This window comes from Canis lupus, chromosome 32 (genome assembly GCF_048164855.1).
Source record: "Canis lupus baileyi chromosome 32, mCanLup2.hap1, whole genome shotgun sequence".
NCBI classification, from domain to species: Eukaryota; Metazoa; Chordata; class Mammalia; order Carnivora; family Canidae; genus Canis; species Canis lupus.
Window position 1 is genome coordinate 18,248,559 of NC_132869.1, and position 18,336 is coordinate 18,266,894.

The 18,336-nt window shown below is 45.1% G+C and overlaps 1 protein-coding gene across 3 annotated transcripts in view; it reads right to left on the reverse strand.

The window, feature by feature from the left end:
- The window catches only part of FBN1 (fibrillin 1), a 222,963-nt gene extending 217,205 nt beyond the window's left edge, over window positions 1–5,758 (reverse strand). The window contains exon 1 of one of the 3 annotated variants that reach the window (XM_072808371.1): window positions 5,458–5,758. In XM_072808371.1, the coding sequence (XP_072664472.1) occupies window positions 5,458–5,621 (164 nt within the window). In that variant the 5' untranslated portion in view covers window positions 5,622–5,758. The remainder of the gene's footprint in view (window positions 1–5,457) is intronic. The other 2 variants (XM_072808372.1, XM_072808373.1) reach the window with 2 other exon arrangements.
- Window positions 5,759–18,336: the final 12,578 nt, after the last annotated feature.

Here is an 18,336-nt window from a genome sequence, read left to right on the forward strand (position 1 = left end):
ATTCAGGCTGGCATCCAATCAAGGCTTCCTGAATTAATGAACTCTTTGAAACTGATCTAATGATCAGTTAGTGTTAAAATGGCTTTGATAGGATTCATGACTCAAATGGGAATGAATATCAACCTTAACAATGCCTGCCATATAATTCAGGCCTGATATATTAATCAATTTCAGCTTTCTTAAAAAATTTCATGGAAAACAAAATTCTAAGTTGCTTGAATAGGCCCATTTGTTGGGTTAGTTTCCAGAAGTGAAGAAATTGTTAATACAGTTTATTTCTATTTCAAGAAAATATTTAAAATCTTATTTTTTCATTTTAAAGGCTAAACTTCACAAATTGGTTGTCTGATTTACTGAAAGAAAAAGCAAACAAACTCTCTGCAAATACACTAATAATCTGTTCAGTATTTTGTTTGATAAGCGTCATTGGCATAATACTGTAATCTTTTTAATCATCAGCTACACAAGACAGCAAAGGAATGTTTCGATATTCTTTAAACTCCCAATAAGCTTGGAGGGATGTCGTACTTCCATTTCCATCAGCCTCAAGCTCATCTCACCATAGGCTGATGTATGTTTTAATTAATTTGTGATATCAACAACTTAGGCATTTTTGTAAATAGCCTCTAGGTCTTAATGCTACAATGTGAGTCACATAAATAAATATTTTGTCTCCATCTTCTCATTTAAAATGTAGAATTGTTAAGAACTTCTATTTAAGAATATCCTTTATGGGAGAGAGGGGGCATCTGGGTGGCTCAGTCAGTTAAGTGTCTGCCTTCCGCTCTGGTCATGATCTTGGGGTCCTGGAATGGAGCCCTAACTCAGGCTCCTTGCTCAGCGAGGAGTCTGCTTCTCCCTCTCCCTCTACCCTTTCTCCAATCTGGCCCCCATGCACGTACATGTGCAGTGTCTCTCTCTCTCAAATAAATAAAATCTTTTTAAAAATATATTTTTTTAATTATATTGCAATATTTTAGCTTAATCTTTTCAATAAACACAAGCACAAACCATACCACTGCAGGAGTCTTTTCCCCATATTTAATTATTAACCTACCTGACTTCAGATGAAGTCTTAAAGTCATCTTTGTAAAATAAATGGACTTTATAAAGTCTACAGAACTTTTCTGTGTTCCCTGCTAAAGTTCTTTAATAACAGACTTCTGTGTAATTAATCCCTTGGAGTTTGCCGTCACATAATCTACCCTGTGTACGAACTGTTCCATGTGTATTTTTCTGGTAACAAGACCTCTGGAAAAAATAAACAAACAAACAAAGACCAAAAAGAAAATCACGCACAAGAGCACAAATTGTGTGAGATACATCTAGTCTCATATACTTATAAATGAGGTAACGAAGATAGAAATTCTCAATCCATCTTATCAGAGATTTGAGAAAAAGAGGTTTCACTCTAAAGAATTTTTTTCCCTTTGACAGGAAACTGCAATATTTCCTTATTTGAGAGCTAAAGCAAAAAGGCACTCTTAAATAAATGGTTCCTAACTACTGCTATTCAAGTAGAGCTGTGTGTTTTTTTTTTTAATTGAATTGTCTCCCACACATTTTGCCTAATCACAGAAGTTAAGACTTTAGCTGAAAAAGTCTTGTGAACTGAAATTCTCACAATAAAGCTAGGATTTTATGATTTGTCATAAAGTCATTTCACACATGCGAAGCAGTGCTCTGGCAAAGGAAAACTGCTATACGTTTCTTATTTGAAAATATTTTTGAAACTTGCAAAATTCTCATTTCAAAATAGAGAAATATGCAATTTTTGCAGAGTGAATGGGGACCACACTCATTCCATAAAAAAAGGATTTCCTGTAAAAACAGAAATTGGCAATTTAGTCTAAGAAAACACAGTGAAAGCTGGGAAGAAACTTGAAGATGCTTAAATTTCCACTGTGGAACAGCTTCTGCTGCCCAGTGGGAAGGGAAAAAAAAAAAAAAAAAAAACACCTGCAACAGGATGGGAGGAGAAGACGACAAGCTAGGACTACACTCCAAGAAAGGGAAAAATGAGGCAGGTCCTTAGTCTGTGAAGCGGGGATGCTGACAGGAAAGGAATTTACATCCCAAGAAGAGCAAGGCAAACTCTGTAGTCACCTGTCACATCAGAGAAAGACAAGAGGGCACGATTTGTGGAAGAGATGAGACACAGGCACAGTGGACACTGGTGAATCTAGAGCACCTTTTAACTAGAGGAAATATTAGTGAGGTGCTGAAAGTTGCTGCCACCAACTGGGCATCAGACAGACTTGGGGTTACAAATCACTTTCACTTCATGAACTGTGCATTGCCATCAAAATGGTAAACAGCTTTTGCTGTAGTCAAAGAGGTTAGTTTTGAAGCCGGTAACATTTTAACTAGCAAAAATAGAGATTTTAAGCAATAACTGGAAAAACGTTACACACAACTGCTTCTCCTGATGATTTATACAGCAGGGCATGGTTGAAAGACTTATTCATGTGAGGCTGTAATGGCAATAAGCAGAGAGAATACCTTGTAAATGCTACTCAAATTCAAAATCAAAATTGCTACTTGTTTAAAAATCTGTGGGAAAACCTTTCATCCAGAGATTGTACTTTTTATTCATTTGTGCCACATATACATTTGCACATGGGCACACAAAGGCGTGTAGAATTTGGGAGCGGCAAAAAAATTAATATAATCTAGAGAGCCACCTTAAGGAACTATTCTAGCCACAGTATGGGATTCCGTATACTAAGAGAATGCACAAGGTACATCCACATGAATTAACAGACAGATGCACTAAAAATACATGGAAGTGAGCAAGGCTCAGAACAGTATGTATAGCATATTGCATGTATTAAATAGGACAAATGCGAGCCAAATACATACACATGTATGTATATATATTTGTATATGCATATAGATGCCTATAATAGTTCTACAAAATTATACACAAAAATGGTGCCTGAGAGGGAAGAGGGAATTTTTTTAATTACATATCCTTTTAAATTATTTTTCACCTCCCCCATATATATATACATATGTGTGTGTGTGTGTATATGTATATATATAAAACCTTATAAGGTAACATAGAATTCTAAAAACGAAACCCTTTTTATTATAAAGGTTCATTATTATATTAGTATATGATATAGTACACTGTAAATGTTAATTATAATTATTTCTAATATCTTTATATATACATGAAATCTTACAGGTAATGTGAGAGTGAGGCACACTCATAATTACTATTCTACTAATAACACATTTTTAGGAAGACTTTATGAATAGTTTGCAATAGAGTAACATCTATGTTAGTGACCAAAACCCATGAGGAACACAGAGAGATGTTGCCCTATAATCCTAAAAAAAAAAGCAATACCTTTGAAATAAGTGTTGGTGTGAGTAAAACTAGGGACATTCTGTTAAGCAACAAAGTAAAGCTTGGTTTCTGTTTTCACATCGAGTTGTGCTTCCCGAGGAAACAACGCTGGTTGGTGATAGCGCACAGAGATGAGACAAATGTCTGGCAGGGCCCAATGTCTCCCTGCAGACTTTCATCCACAAAATTAAACCTCACTTCCTCTCTTTCTGTAAGAGCAATGCCATCTAGTTTAGCTATTAAGATAATACATATAGCAGAAATATATATATATATATATATATATATATATATATATATATATTTTTTTTTTTTTAAAGAACACTGCTGACTAAATCAGGTCCTTTGAAGAACATATGAAAATCAGAGTTTTAGTTCATCTGTTGAACTTGCCTGCATGGGCCTTGCACACAGCAGTGAAGGTCCGCCGCCTGATCAGAATCAGGCTTAACATGATAAGGGAATTTCCTTTCCAACACTGCTGGAGTCCTGGATTTATTTTCCACAAAGGCCAAGATGGAACTAAATTAATCATAACTACTTCCTGAGGCCAGAAAATCATGCATATTTTACCGCAGCCCAAGTGGTTGGCCCTGACAATCACCTTGTCCCTCCAAGGTCTAGACCAAGACTCAAAAACTGGTCCATTCAGTTTACTACACATTTTCTTCCTGTACCTGGGCCATACAAACAATATAACTATTATATAAAATATTATATAAAATATAAATTTTATGCCATATATATATGGCTATATTTATATATGGATATATATATATATGTATATATCCATATATATATGTCAAAACAGCCCACAGCAACAACAACAACAAAAATAAAGGAGATGTTCAGCCACATATCGGATTGGACATCATCACCTGGTCACTCAGGATCATATAATCAAGCTACAGAATCATTCAAAAAGGATCAACAATGAGAATCATGAGAACTTAACAGAAAACCTCTGTGTGCCGCACACTGTCTGGGGTCATTTAACAGACTACTCCAAGGAGATAAAATGGATCATTTACAGTTCACCCTGCTGCTTCTATAGAGGCTCGAATTCCAACAATCTCACCAAGACAGATTTTTCTTTCGACCTGAACAATTTTAAGGGAACTGTATTCCCACCCTCCTTCAATTCAGGGAACTGACAGGGCTCAGACAGTCAACCTGCCTGATGTAAATATTTCCTGCTGAAACATTTCCTGTAATGGGGACTTGAGTAGCCAGCGAAATGCTTGGTCGCATGTACACAACACTTACACCACTCGTTAAAAACATCCCTTTAAGGCCGGCCACAGAAGTATCAGTGCCCCAATGAAAAGAGGACCTGTTTACAACCCCAAAGAACCCAAGTTCTCAAAAAATTTGCCCTGCTCTGCGGCCCCGGGTGGCCCAGCGGTTTAGCGCAGCCTTGGGCCCAGGGCCTGATCCTGGAGACTCTGGTTCGAGTCCCGCGTCGGGCTCCCTCTATGCAGCCTGCTTCTCCCTCTGCCTGTGCCTCTGCCTCTCTCTCTCTCTGTGTCTCTCATTAATAAATAAATAATAATAATAAAAAGTGCCCTGCTCTACTTCCAGTGTGGACACCTGAAAGGCAGTATCAGCCGGAAAACTCAGCCCGATTTTCGTGAGCCTAGCTCCAGGAGAGCCAAGGGCTGCGTGCGCCCGGCCTGCCTGTCATCACATTCCTTCCTCGCGCGCTCCCTTCCCGACGGGGCATCTGCAAAGGTGCCCGCAAGACCAGCACTTTCCCCTGGACGCAACCGGAATTGGTCTGAAGGGAAAGGAATGGGCTCCTCCCCTTCTTCCTCAAAGAGCCCTTCTCGCCTCCAAAAATCCGCCTCGACAATGGCCCAAGATTCCTTTTAGCCATGACATCCCCTCTGGGGCAGCAGTCTTTAACGAGCAGAAGCAGAGTGGGTTGCCCCGAGCGGGGCGAGGGCCGGACACCTCCCGAGCCTCTGGGGAGCCCCCGGGAGACGCTGTCCAAGATCCGGGAGGCGCGGAGACGCGGCCCTGCCCGTCCGCTCCCTCGGACCCCGCCGGCGGCAGCAGGGCGAGGCGAGACCCACCCCGGAGGGGCCGGCGCGTTCCGTTACCCTTTAAGCGCGTCGTGTCCCCCGCCGCCTCTTCTCTTGGCCCGGCTGGCCCTGGTCTCCTTCACGTTCCCAGCCTCCAAATTGGCGTCCGCCCCGTGGCTCGTGTAGGACGCTAAGAGCACGGTAAATCCCAGGACGACCTCCAGCAGCCCTCCCCGCCGCATGATGCCGAGCGGCCGCCGGCTCCTGCCGCCTCTCGCCGCGCCCCGGGCTCGATCCGCGGCCGCCGCTGCGCCCCGAAGCGCGCCGCGCCGCCGGGGTCCCGCTGTCCCGCCGCCCGTCCCCCGGGCCGGCTCCTCCCGCCTGCTCCAGGCGCTGCTCCCGCTTCAGGCGGCCCCTGCCAGCTGCAACAGACAAATCGCCGAGGCGGGGGGGCGGGGGGGCGGGGGGGGACGGTCAGGGCACCGGGACGCCGGAGCCTCGGGGTCCCCGTCCCCGAGCCCAGCCCGCGCGCCGCCGAGCGTGGCGCAGTTGCTTCGGGGGAGCGAGGACCGCCTGCCCCCGCCGGCGCCCGCCCCCCGCCGGCCGCGGCTCCCGCCGACCCCCGGCCTCCCCGACGCCGCCCAGCCCCGGGGCCGGCTCGCTGCGCGTACTGCGGGGCCCGTCACCGTTCTTACTTTGACGGCACGAAACGCGCGCCCTGCGCTCGCCTCGCCCGCCGCGGCCGCCCCGCCGTCCTCTCCCGCCGGCCCCGGCCGCTGCCACCGCCCCCCGAGCATCCGACGCGGAGCCGGCACGCGGAGCCCCGGGCCGGGCAGCCGTCGGGCGGGGGAGGGCCGGCGCCGGCTGCGGACGCTCCGGGACAGCCCCCCGTCCGCGCCCCCGTCCGCGCCCCCGTCCCCGTCCCCGTCCGCGTCCCCGTCCCCGTCCCCGTCCCCGTCCCTGCCTCCGCGCGGCGCAAACGCAAAAGCCTCCGCGGCTGCGCTCCAGCCCCGTGGCCGGCCGACCCCGGCCGGGACCCCGGCGGCACCCACTGGAGAAGCGGCGGCTCCGGCTCCCGCGGCGGCGGCGGCGGCTGCCCCGGTCCTGGCCGCGCAGCCGCGGCCCCGCTCCGCCCGCAGCTGTCGCCGCCGCGGCCGCCCGTCCGCGCGTCCGCCCGTCCGCCCGCGGCACCCACAGCCTCTGCCCGGCTCCCGCGGCCCCCTCCTTTCCCCACCTCTTCAAGTATCGTCTGCGCGGCGGTTTCTCGCGAGAGAAATACTTTTTTTAAAAAAAAGAAAGAAAAAGAAAACGACACCCCCTCCTACATCCCCCTCCCCGCCACCCCACCCCTCGGCCCCATCCATCCGCCCTTTCCACTCCCCTCCGCCAGCCGCCGCCTCGGCGCGGGGGCCTCCCTCGCTCGCGGGATTAGCGCGGCTGGGAGGCGGCACCGGCGCTCGCGCTCGGCCCGGCCCGGGACTGTTGGTGTCGGGGTGAGGAGCTGGGGGGGTGGGAAGACGCGGGAGTCGCGGCTCAGCTCTCTCCGCCGCGGGGAGGTCCCGCCCCGAGATCAGCCACCCGTGACCCGGGGGCCCGGCGGGCGCGGAGGGCTGTGCCACCTGCACCGACAGCGCGCGCTGGAGACGGCGGCCCCGAGGCCCGGGAGGGGCCCCGCCGCCCCCGCCGCCCCCGCCGCCCCCGCGCGAGGGGAGACGCGTCCTCGCCGCCCGCCCGCGCCTCGCCGGCGCCGCCTCGCTGCGCCTCTCGCGCCCGGCCCGCAGCGGAGCCCCGAGTCCCGGGGGCGGGGGGGGGGGGGCAGGGCGCGTCCGGCCGCGGCGCGCGTGGCTGCGGGGGCTGGTGAGGGCGCGGAAGGGGGTCCCCACCGCTGCCACTTGCCCCCTGGGCGTCGAGTGCCCACTCGAGGCTCCCTCTTCTGAGGCTCAGGTCACGCCACCCAGGCCGATCCAAGACGCTCCAGGCGTCTGAGGGGGATTCCTCGGAGTCGGAGGCCTGTGAATGTTGGGAACTGAAATTTGGGATGGAGGTGAGGATGATGGTTGGGGTGGCCCTCGCGCCCAGCCGACAGCTAAGATTGGGCAGCTTCTAGGCAATCCTAGCTCACCTCCCCCAAACACACACACACACACACACACACACACACACACGACTGCCTTTCCAGGACAAGCAAGGCACGGTGACTTTGAAGGATACAGTATTTATGGCATCCTTATATGGATAAGGCCCCGTGTTGCCTGTACTCTATAAAGGCTTAGGAGCGCAGGAAATCACACCCTGGGCCCTTGCCGCTGGAACTGGAGACCCCAGAAAATCCCCGCATAGCAGCCACAGCTGTCAAGCCAGAAATCAGAGCTCAGCAATAACAGGGCTCTTGCTGAAGGGGGCTTTCCTTATTTGCAATTATTTGTACCTAGATAATAGAGTATGGGAACCTGGGCAAGTTGTTTAGCTTCTTTCTGATTGCCAGATGGAAATAATAATGTTGACCACACAGAGTTACAATGGCGATGATCAGCCTGCCCAACTGGGGACAACTGAGCTTGAAGATGAAAACAGGGCAATTGTCAAAAACACGAGCCCCTTTAAAGTCATAGTCCTACAAGTATGTGGTAGTTTAAGGTCTCACCTGTAAAAGTTCTCTTAGCAGATTTATGAATTGGCAGCTTGGTCACACCCCCTTGGTTGACATTCATCCCAGATGTGAATTTTCTGAGCACCACCACCTATGTACCTGTTGGTGCATAATTGCATCTGGCTCCTTGGTGAGCGAGGCAGAAAGGTTTTTTCCCCTCACACAGCAGCAGATAGTCTACAGGAAAACTTGACTTGAAAGAGTAATGACCCAGTTGTTAAATGCCAAGAGGAAGAAATACTGGATGCTCTCTTGGAGGATATATAACAGGGCTACTTGACCTAGGTTGGGACTGATCAGGGAAGGCTTTCCTGAAGAAGTGATACTAACTGATGTCTAGACCCGTAATTAGACTTTACTTATGGTAGTGGCTCTCAGCCGTGGCTATACAGTAGAATGCCCGGGGACCTTAAAAAACAAGACAAAACAAAACAAAAAAACCTGACACCATGACCCAGTCCCCAGAGGTTCTGACTTAAATAGCCTAGAGTGGAACCTTGACACAGGCATTTTTTTAATTTCATTTAAATTCAATTTGCCAACATAGAGTATAACTCCCAGTGCTCATCTCTTCATGTTGCCCTCCTTAGTGTCTGTCACCCAGTTACCCAGTCCCTCCACCCAGCCTTCCCTTCTGCAACCCTTCGTTTGTTTCCCAGAGTTAGGAGTTTTTCATGGTTTGTCTCCCCAGGCAGGGAAAGGTAAGGGAGTTGTTCAGACGGGGAAAAGGATCTAAGCAGAGGAATCATGGCTCAGGAGAAGCAGGGCTATTGGAGATCCGAGAAGACCCCACAGTATTCTGGATTGTCCTTCACCCTCTGAGGAATCTGCAAAGTCTGCCTGCTATCCCTACACTCCAGCAGCATGTGAGACACTGTAATCTCTCTTAGAATCCTCCACTCAGTGACATGTTGTACAGAAGCAACTAAACACAGGCTTTTCTAAGGCTTTGCCCACAAAACAAAGAGCAGACCCTGGTGCCCTGTGAGTCCCCTTCCTACATTTCTGAACATTTCCATTATGTACCCCTAACTCAACTCCAGACTGCCTTCCAGGGTTTTACCTCAAAGGGAGAGATTTAGATTAAAGCTTGCTTCTGGCCTTTGCCCTTTTTTTTCCTCCTCTGTCCCCTTGGCCCCCTCCTTCACTAGAGCAAAGACTTTCTACTTCCACTTTGTATGGTTGGGAGCTCTACACCCTTTTGGGGCAGTAAGTCTCAAGGCTTAACCATAAGGGGTAAGAGAAAAAAAAAACTGATCACTGGAAGCCAAACGTACTTTTAAATATGTAAGAAATATTTCCATTATCTAGGCAATCAACATATATTAAAGCAGCATGTTACCAGTAACAAAATTCAGTAACAAACACAGAAACTCATGTCTTTGTAATAAGATTTTCTTGAGGGATCCATGGGTGGCGCAGCAGTTTGGCGCCTGCCTTTGGCCCAGGGCGTGATCCTGGAGACCCTGGATCGAATCCCACGTCGGGCTCCCGGTGCATGGAACCTGCTTCTCCCTCTGCCTGTGTCTCTGCCTCTCTCTCTCTCTCTCTCTGTGACTATCATAAATAAATAAAAATTAAAAAAAAAAGATTTTCTTGATGCCAGATGATCCAGGAGCCACCTCTCTTTAATCTTATCAGTTTATACCACTGTTTATAAAATAAGTCTACAGGCTAGAAATCCCTTGTTCCTCCTCTTCGTTTCAAAGAATTCTACCCACTGTAAAAGAACCTGCTCGAATTCCTCCTTGTCCCTGAGGAATTTTTGCTCAAGATCCTCTCTTGTTTGAACTTCATTGCACCTGAGTCACTCATCTAATAATATATTCATGTAATGCATAATTATAGGCAGCTTTTCTGTGTGTCAAGCACTATGTCAGGCACTGACAATTAGAATACATATTGTTGTGGTGAACTATAATTTTTTTTCTGTAATTATTGTACTTATTCTCCCTAGATGGATTACAGATCCTTAAGGATGAGGCTATATGCCTTATTCAAGGAAATTTGTACACTATCCTGAAAATCGTTACAAAAGTGAACTACTTTGTTGGCTGCTGTTTGATCCTTTAGTCTTCCGGCATTTTTGCTCCCAGACCACTCTCACTACTCTATAGCTACTGAATAAATATCTATGTCAGCAGTCTCTATCTACAAGAAAACTCACTCTGGATAATTTAAACAAACATAATTGTTTAAAGGATTATCAGGTTATGAGATGGCTCATTGAAGCTGACACTAGAATATAATGGGAACTCATACAATTCTGGATAGAGGCAGCAGAAACAAATGGAGAATCTCATCAAGGTAATACTGTTTGGGTGAATCAATTCCAACCACTTTAGTCCTTCTGCCACTTCTCTTAGGCTTCAATTTCAAAGGCTAGGGTCCAACTGGCTTAGCTAGTTTAAGGAACCTACCCACAATCCTAGTTAGAAGATGATGGAGCATCTTGATGCATGGTCCTAACAAGATGCATGCCATGGGAAGGGGGTTACTCCATAAAGAATGACCAAAACACTATTACCAAAACTGGGAGCATTGATGCTTGTCACACACACACACACACACACACACACACACACGAAATGTCCAGATGTCCTCTGTACCCTCGAAAATCAGATTCTGGGTCTTTTATTGAAAACTAAAGCATTGGGCAGCCCCAGTGGCTCAGCGGTTTAGCGCCGCCTTCAGTCCAGGGCCTGATACTGGAGACCCGGGGTCGAGTCCCATGTTGGGTTCCCTGCATGGAGCCTGCTTCTCCCTCTGCCTATGTCTCTGCCTCTTCCTCTCTGTGTCTCGAATGAATAAATAAATAAATAAATACCTTAAAAAAAAAAAGAAAACTAAAGCATTACTTTGTGAAATGAGTTAACTAGACTTTCAGGTAGCCCCAATTCTCTTCATTGATGCTGGCAAATAGATACTTTATAATACAACCAGTCATACCATTAAATACTAGCTTTGGACTCATAGAATACTGCTCATTATAGAATTTTGAAGTTACAAAAATAGAATGTATATATGACAGTTACCAGAAACCATATCTACTTACATCAGAAAAACAATACTAAATCACATACATAATCTCATTTAATCCTCACCACAACTTTATGGTAGATTGAAAAATATAAGCACACTATTTCTTATCATTTTCCATCAAGAGGTGGAGACTATTTCCCAACTCTTCGAATCGGAGTTGGTCTTGTGGCTTCCCTTAACCAGCAGAAATATGATGGAAGTGATGTGGTATGACTTCCAAGGCTAGAGACCTTAAGAGACTTCGCAGCTTCCTCTTTTGCCTTGAGATATTAGGGCCCTGAGATGGTCATGCCTTGAAGAAGTCCAGGATGAAAAACTTTGTCTCAAATAACTTGAGACCCTCACCAAGCTGCTAGCTAAATGTAGCTACAAATGTGAGCCCAGTAGGTCAGCAGAAGCATTGCCCAGTGAACTCACAAAATAAAGATCTCATTGTAGTTTTAATTAAGCCTCTTAATTATTAGGATGGTCTATTATATGGGAATAGATAGCTAATACAAACTTAGGACGGAAAACACTTCTGTCTCAATTTTAATAGATAAATAAGCTCACACTCAGAAAAAGCCAAGAAACTCACTCACATTCATTAAACTAGTACTAGAGGCAGGGCTAGATTCAGAACCATGCCTTTGACAGCAAGTCAAGGGTACTTTTCATTGCATCACCACTACCTCACCCATCTGCCAGAAAAATGCCAGTCAAGATCTAGGATTGATGTAGATGGAAGCCACTCCCAGTATCCATAACACATGCTATTATTATGGATAATTCATTCCTCGAGCTCTATCACAGTCTGAATATACCACTGTATCCTATTTGAGAGCTCCATTTACCCTATGCTACAGTCACTAACATCTCCCCAGGAAATGAAGGGATCATAACAGCTACTATAGTCAACTTCCCTGCCTCTCTGCTTCAGTTTCTAGTTCCTACTCACATTCTTTCACATAGAGCAATTCCTTGTACATAGCAGGTGCTCAATGAATAGTTGTTGAATGCACAGATGAATACCTTAACTTCCTTTCAAGATGGTGATATCATGGCCACTTAAAAACCTCACCCCATTCTTCCTTATCACTCTGTAAGGAAAGTCTTAAGGCTCCCAGCTATTGATGAAGCCCTGCCATGTCACATTGCCTGGCTGAGCTTTAGATGTTCCATCCCGGGAGGCAATATGAATGAATGGGGCTTGGCTTTGAAAAGGAAATGAAGGCAGAGTTAAGTTCCTGCTTGCCAGCAGACTACTTCTATATATAGAAGCAGTATATATATATAATTTATTATTATTATTATTAGTTGGCTCATTTATTCATTTAACCAAATTCAGTTGAAAGTCAGGTACAATGTGCCAGCCATTGCCAGAAGTTGAGGGTTTGACTATGAAGGAGCTTTAATATCTGCCTGTAAGAATCACAAGGTCTAGTGCATTGGAAGAGACCCTTCTAGTGACAACTACCATTTCTGAAGCCTGGGTTATCCAAGCACTGTGTTAAGTGGGACATCAGTAATGTTCTTCCCATTTTACAGTTTTAGAGATTTTGAATTTAAGGAGGGGCAGTTTCAGATGATATAAATAGATATTCCTTTTAGGGAAAATTTGTACATGTGTGTGTCTATATTTATACCCAGGCTCCTAAAAATTTCTGCTTCAATGTAAAATTCTGGCTTTGTGAGGGAGAAAAGTAAAAAGAAAAAAAAAAAAACTTTAAAATGTATGCATGCTGGAGAAAGAATGTGACTTTTTTCATTTTAATTATTTTCAGAGATTTTATTGTTGAAATATTTGAGCTATTTAAAGAAAACAGTATTTTTTGTGAGTCTTTTCCCATAATCCCACCACACTAACACAATTGTTTTTATTTTTCTGCTTTCCTCTCTAGTCTGTGTCGATATGGTGCATTTTACACAGTCTAACCAAGGTGTTTGTGTATGGTTTTTGCATTCTGCCAAACAGGGAAGAGAATTTGTTCAGCATTGCAGGGTTTAATCTTCACATTTTGCAGATGGGGGTTCCTGGGTGAGGTTTGCCTAGCTGTACTTCTGGCAGAAAGCATGTACAACTGTTAAATTATGTTATTGAAATAAATTTCATTACCTCAATCCCCAAAGCAAACAGTTCCTCCCCACCCAAAACAAAAGCTCTGTTTCCCAGACTTCATTTCATTTGTGTTTGCCATAAGTTCTGCGACCCACCCTGGTATTCCCTGTCATTTTTTTCTACCAGACATAACAGAATAGAGAAAAGGCCGGAACAACAAGAAAGGATGTAACATTGTATCCATCACAAATTAAAATGCCTTCTCTCTCAGCTCCCTTCAACAGTATTTGCCAATCACCAACTCAGTGCTCTACGCTATGGTAGACCCCACAGAAGCCACCAGAAAGTGCCAGCGCTGTGTCCTCCTGGAAAGGTTACAGCCTCTCTTAGGAGGGAGACATCAGATGCCTACTAGCAGAGGTCAGCAAACTCTCCCTAAAATGACAAATATTTCAGGCTTTGTGGGCAGAGAGGCGAAAGAAAGCAAATTTCCACAAAATTTACAGACAAAAATTAATATTTATGAACACTGTATTCAAATATCACGTATTATCCACATAAAATACTATTCTTCTTTTTTTCAACAATTTAAAAAGGCAACATTCTGTGCCTGCAGGCTGTATAAAAACAGGCAGTATGATCAGATTAAGCCCATGGACCTCAGTTTGCCAGCCCTTGTTGAATAAGACAAAAGCAAGCACAGAAAACGGCTGGAGATTAGCCTGCAAAATGGGCGGCACCAAGACAGAAGTCCAGGAGAAGAGGGGTGGGGTGGGCTGGGCTGGGCCTGTCCAGTCAGGAAGACTTAATGGAAGCAATGGGATTTGAGCAGAGCCTTTAAGGGAGGGTAGGATTTGGCTGCATAAGAGAGTCTGGGAGAACATTCCAGCAGAACCGATGAGCATGAGGCAAAGGCACATAGGGAGGGAAGATCGTGGGCCAAAGTAGACTATGAGGTGTTTTCCCATCCTTCACTGTGACATACCTCTAACTCTCCAAGGCTTCGGTGACACGCCCGGGGCCGGGTGTCTATGAAGGGGAGGGGTCCTGTGGGAGGAGGCCTTTAAAGGACCATGATTAATTGTATTTTATGAATATTTATTGTATTCATCACCCAAACTTGTTGGAAACACTGAGATCCATCAGATCTGTAGTTTAAAATATAGAGGACAAACTAGACTTTATTCTTCTTCATCAGGAGACTGCTTGGGTTTCAATTTGTCATCTCTTGTAAGTAATTTCTGTGGACAACTAGCTTTTCTCAGGATCTTAATAATATTCTAATCTTACCAGGAAATGCAGCATGCCCTAACCCAAATTTTCATGGCAAATCTCAAAGTCTTAATCACGTTAGCAATGACAAGTAGCTTTGCTTAGTGACATTTATTTTTTCCTCCATGTTTTTGTTTTTATTTTCAATCTGAATTTTCTCTAAGAAGTTAGTAATTAGTGGATACTAGTAAATGGTGGATACCTTTTTAAAAAAATGTTCTTTCTGGTTGACTTTATCTATTCCCATGATTTCACCTCCTGCTCATTAAATGCTACTAACTCCCAGATCTGTATATCCAGCCCAGATATCCCTCTAGAGCTTCAAATTTAGCTGTCCAAGTTCCTGCTGGGTGTCTCCACCTCGTCCTCCCACAGGCTGGGCAGCAGCCTTCAAGATCATCCCCCAAAGATCTCCACCTCTTGGTACTCATGCCCTTGGGTAATCTCCTCCCCATGAGTGTGGGCTAGACCTAGTGACTCACTTCTAGCAGCTAGAGGGTGGCAGAGGTGATAAGATGTCACTTGTGATATTACGTTACAGAAAGACTCTGGATTCCATCTTGCTTGCCCTTTCTTGCTCTCCTGCTTGCTCCTGTTGCTGGAAGGCACCTGCCATGTTCTGAGCTGCCCTGTGGAGAGGCCCTGTGGCAAAGAACTGAGAGAGGGCACAGCGGGCGAAGACCTAAGGTCCTCAGTACCCAGTCTTGGATGAACCCACTTCTGCTAACAACCACGAGTGAGCTTGGAAGGCTTCAACTGATACCATATCCCCAGCCAACAACTAGATTGCAGCTGTGAGAGACCTGGAGCCCAAGGCACACACTTAAGCAGTGTCCAGAGAGATCCACAGAAACTGAGATAATAAATGTGTGGAACTTGCAGCCATTAAATTTTGAGCTAATTTATTCCACAGAAATAGATAACTAATATATCAGCAAACTCCCTAAACCTGTTCCTTCCCCTAAATTCTCTATTTCTATAGCCAGGACTGCCATGCATCCATTCACCTATGCTGACAATAGATTTGCTGGACATTTTCATTTGTGTTTCTTACAGCCACAAAAGCTCACATGCTTTTGTATTTTTTAACCACAATCGACATGACTTAGTAAACTTAAAATTTGCCTCCTGTGAGTTCCATCTGGAAACCAAGCCATTTGTGAAACATAACATGCTGTAGCAAGAACTTTCTCTATTTCTACATGACTTTCTGCTAGTAACAATGTTAATGACATCACACTAGATAACTTTCCACAGATAATCAGCCCCTGGGAAGTGTCCAGAGTGATAGAATGGAAGAAGGGAGAGGCTGGGAAACTAGAAAATGATGCCTGTAGCTTGAACATCAACCACAGAAACTGGGATGGGACAAGCATGGGATTAGAAGACACATGTGGGTCCTGGTCTGGGCTTCGCTCCTAACCTACTGTGTTCTTGGCAAGTCTCTTTACTTCTGGGAGCCTCAGTTTCCTCTTCAAGAAAATTGCAGGGGGGGGGGGCGGAGAAAAGAAAATGAGGGGGTTAAATTTCAGCGAAAAGCAGAGCCATGGGTGGGTTGCTTAAGATGAACTAAGGAGCTTGTCAAACTTCAGATTCTTAGCCCTAATATTCACACCCTGCTGATTCAGCAGGTCTGAGATGTGGCCTAGAAATCTGTACTTCTAAAGTGACCAGCTCTCTGAAGTATATCCAGGTATAAAAATCCTTAACTTTACCCTCTCAAAGGAAATTAACAATTCTTTTTTTAATATCTTGTTTATTTATTTGACAGAGAGAGAGCACGAGAGAGCAAAAACAGCAGGGAGTGTCAGAGGGAGAGGAAGAAGCAGGCTTTCTGCTGAGTAGGGAGCCTGATTTGGGGCTTGATCCCAGGACTTTGGGATCATGACCAGGGCCAAAAGCAGACACTTAACTGACTGAGCCACCTAGGCACCTTGGACATTTATAATCCTAATGCTATAATTGCCAAGCACTTTCTATTATATGCCAGTTTTACTTTATAAAACACAAAAATTAAAAATTTATAGGATGATTTTGTGTGTGTACATGTATGCGTAAAGGGGTTCTGTGCAAAATTTCCAAGGTGTGTGGGGTGAGAGTTCCCCACAACATCAAGTAGCAGTTCTTGGACACCATCTAGGTGTTCCATAAATCAACTCAGTTTCAACTCAGTTCTTCAAGAGACGGCATAAGATTCCACAGGCTAAGGGCTCAGTCTCATGAGATGCCTTTCACTTGAAACAACAATTACACACCCACTTTGTTATCTGTGCTTCTGACCAACCAGCTACAGATTGGAGGTTCCAACAGCTCCCTTCTTGCATTACAGGCTAAGGGCTCACTCCTACAAGACTGCCCCTTCCCCTTTATAGGTGCCAATCACAAGTCCAGGTTGTCACCTGTACTTCCAACCAAACAGCTATAAATCAGACATTCCCATTACCCTCCTTGGGTTCTAGAGGGTTCTAGAGCTTCTAGAGGAGCTCACAACTCTGAGAAACATTCTATTTACTAGATCACAGGTTTATTATAAAAGCAGATAAAAAAAAAAAAGCAGATAACTTAGGAACAGCCAGATGGAAGCGATATGTGGACAGGGGCAAGGCTTCTATATTTCAGAGTGCACCACTCTCCCTAAATCTAAACATGTTCACCAATCTGGAAGCTCTCCAAATCCTCTCCTTTTTTGTGTTTTTATGGAAGCTTCATTACATAAGCATGATTGATTAATTCATTGGTATCTTGCTGAGTGAAGTAAGTCAATTGGAGAAGGACAATTATCATATGGTTTCACTCATACAGAGAATATAAGAAATAATGAATAGTGAAAGGGATTATAAGGGAAAGAAGGGAAAATGAGTGGGAAAAATTAGAGAGTGTGACAAAACATGAGAGACTTCTAACTCTGGGGAAGGAACAAAAGGTAGTGGAAGGGGACACAGGCGAGGGGATGGGGTAATTGGGTGACCAGCACTGAGGAGGGCACTTGATGGGATGAGCACTGGGTGTTATACTATATGTTGGCAAACTGAACTTCATTAAAAAAAAAAAATTCATTGGTCATTCATGATGATTCGGTCTCCAGCCTATTTCCTCTCTCCCAGGAATCAGGGTTGGGACTGAAATTTCAACCCCTCTATTCAGGGTTGGTTCTGCTGGCAACCAGCCCCCATCCTTAGTTGATTTCCAAAAGTCATCTCATTCACAGAAACCAAATTGTGGTGGATAGGGACCTGTTATGAATAACAAGACACCCATTTACCTTTTTGGCTCTGAAGCTTTTCGGGAACTAGGAAAAGAGGCCAAATATAACAAAAGATGCTCCCAATTGCTCTCATCACTCAGGAAATTCCAAGAGTTTTGGAAGCTGTGAGCCAGGAACTGGACAAAGAATTTGGACAAAGACCAAATATATATGAGAAATATATTTTGGTAACCCAAATGACAAAATATATATTTCCTATAAATGATTATATCTTATTTTCTCCCACCTTCTCTTCTTCCCAAACCCTAATGTATCTCTTTGCATAGTGACTGGGACATATCCACTTCATTGGAATACCCACTAGACTATGATGTCTATTGGAATTGCGTGAAGAGAGGCACAAAGGTCCAGGAATAACAAAGACAAACAGGTTAGCAGGTGGGTTTCTTATATTCACAGTACTGCTTGGTATTGCATAATAAGTAAAAATTATTGGTCCAAGGGCATTTACAGACTAGATGAGTGTGTGGGCGTGTGTGTGTGTGTGTGTGTGTGTGTGCATGCACAAGAATTAGTTCTTCCTCTCTGAACCTGAAAGCCAATCTCAACATTTTATTTGTTCAAGCTGCCATAACAAAATACCACAGACTGGGTGGCTTAGATAATAGACATATTTCTCACAGTTTTGGAGGCTGGCAAGTCCAAGAACAAAATGCTAGCCTAAGCAGCCACTGCGGAAAACAGTATGGA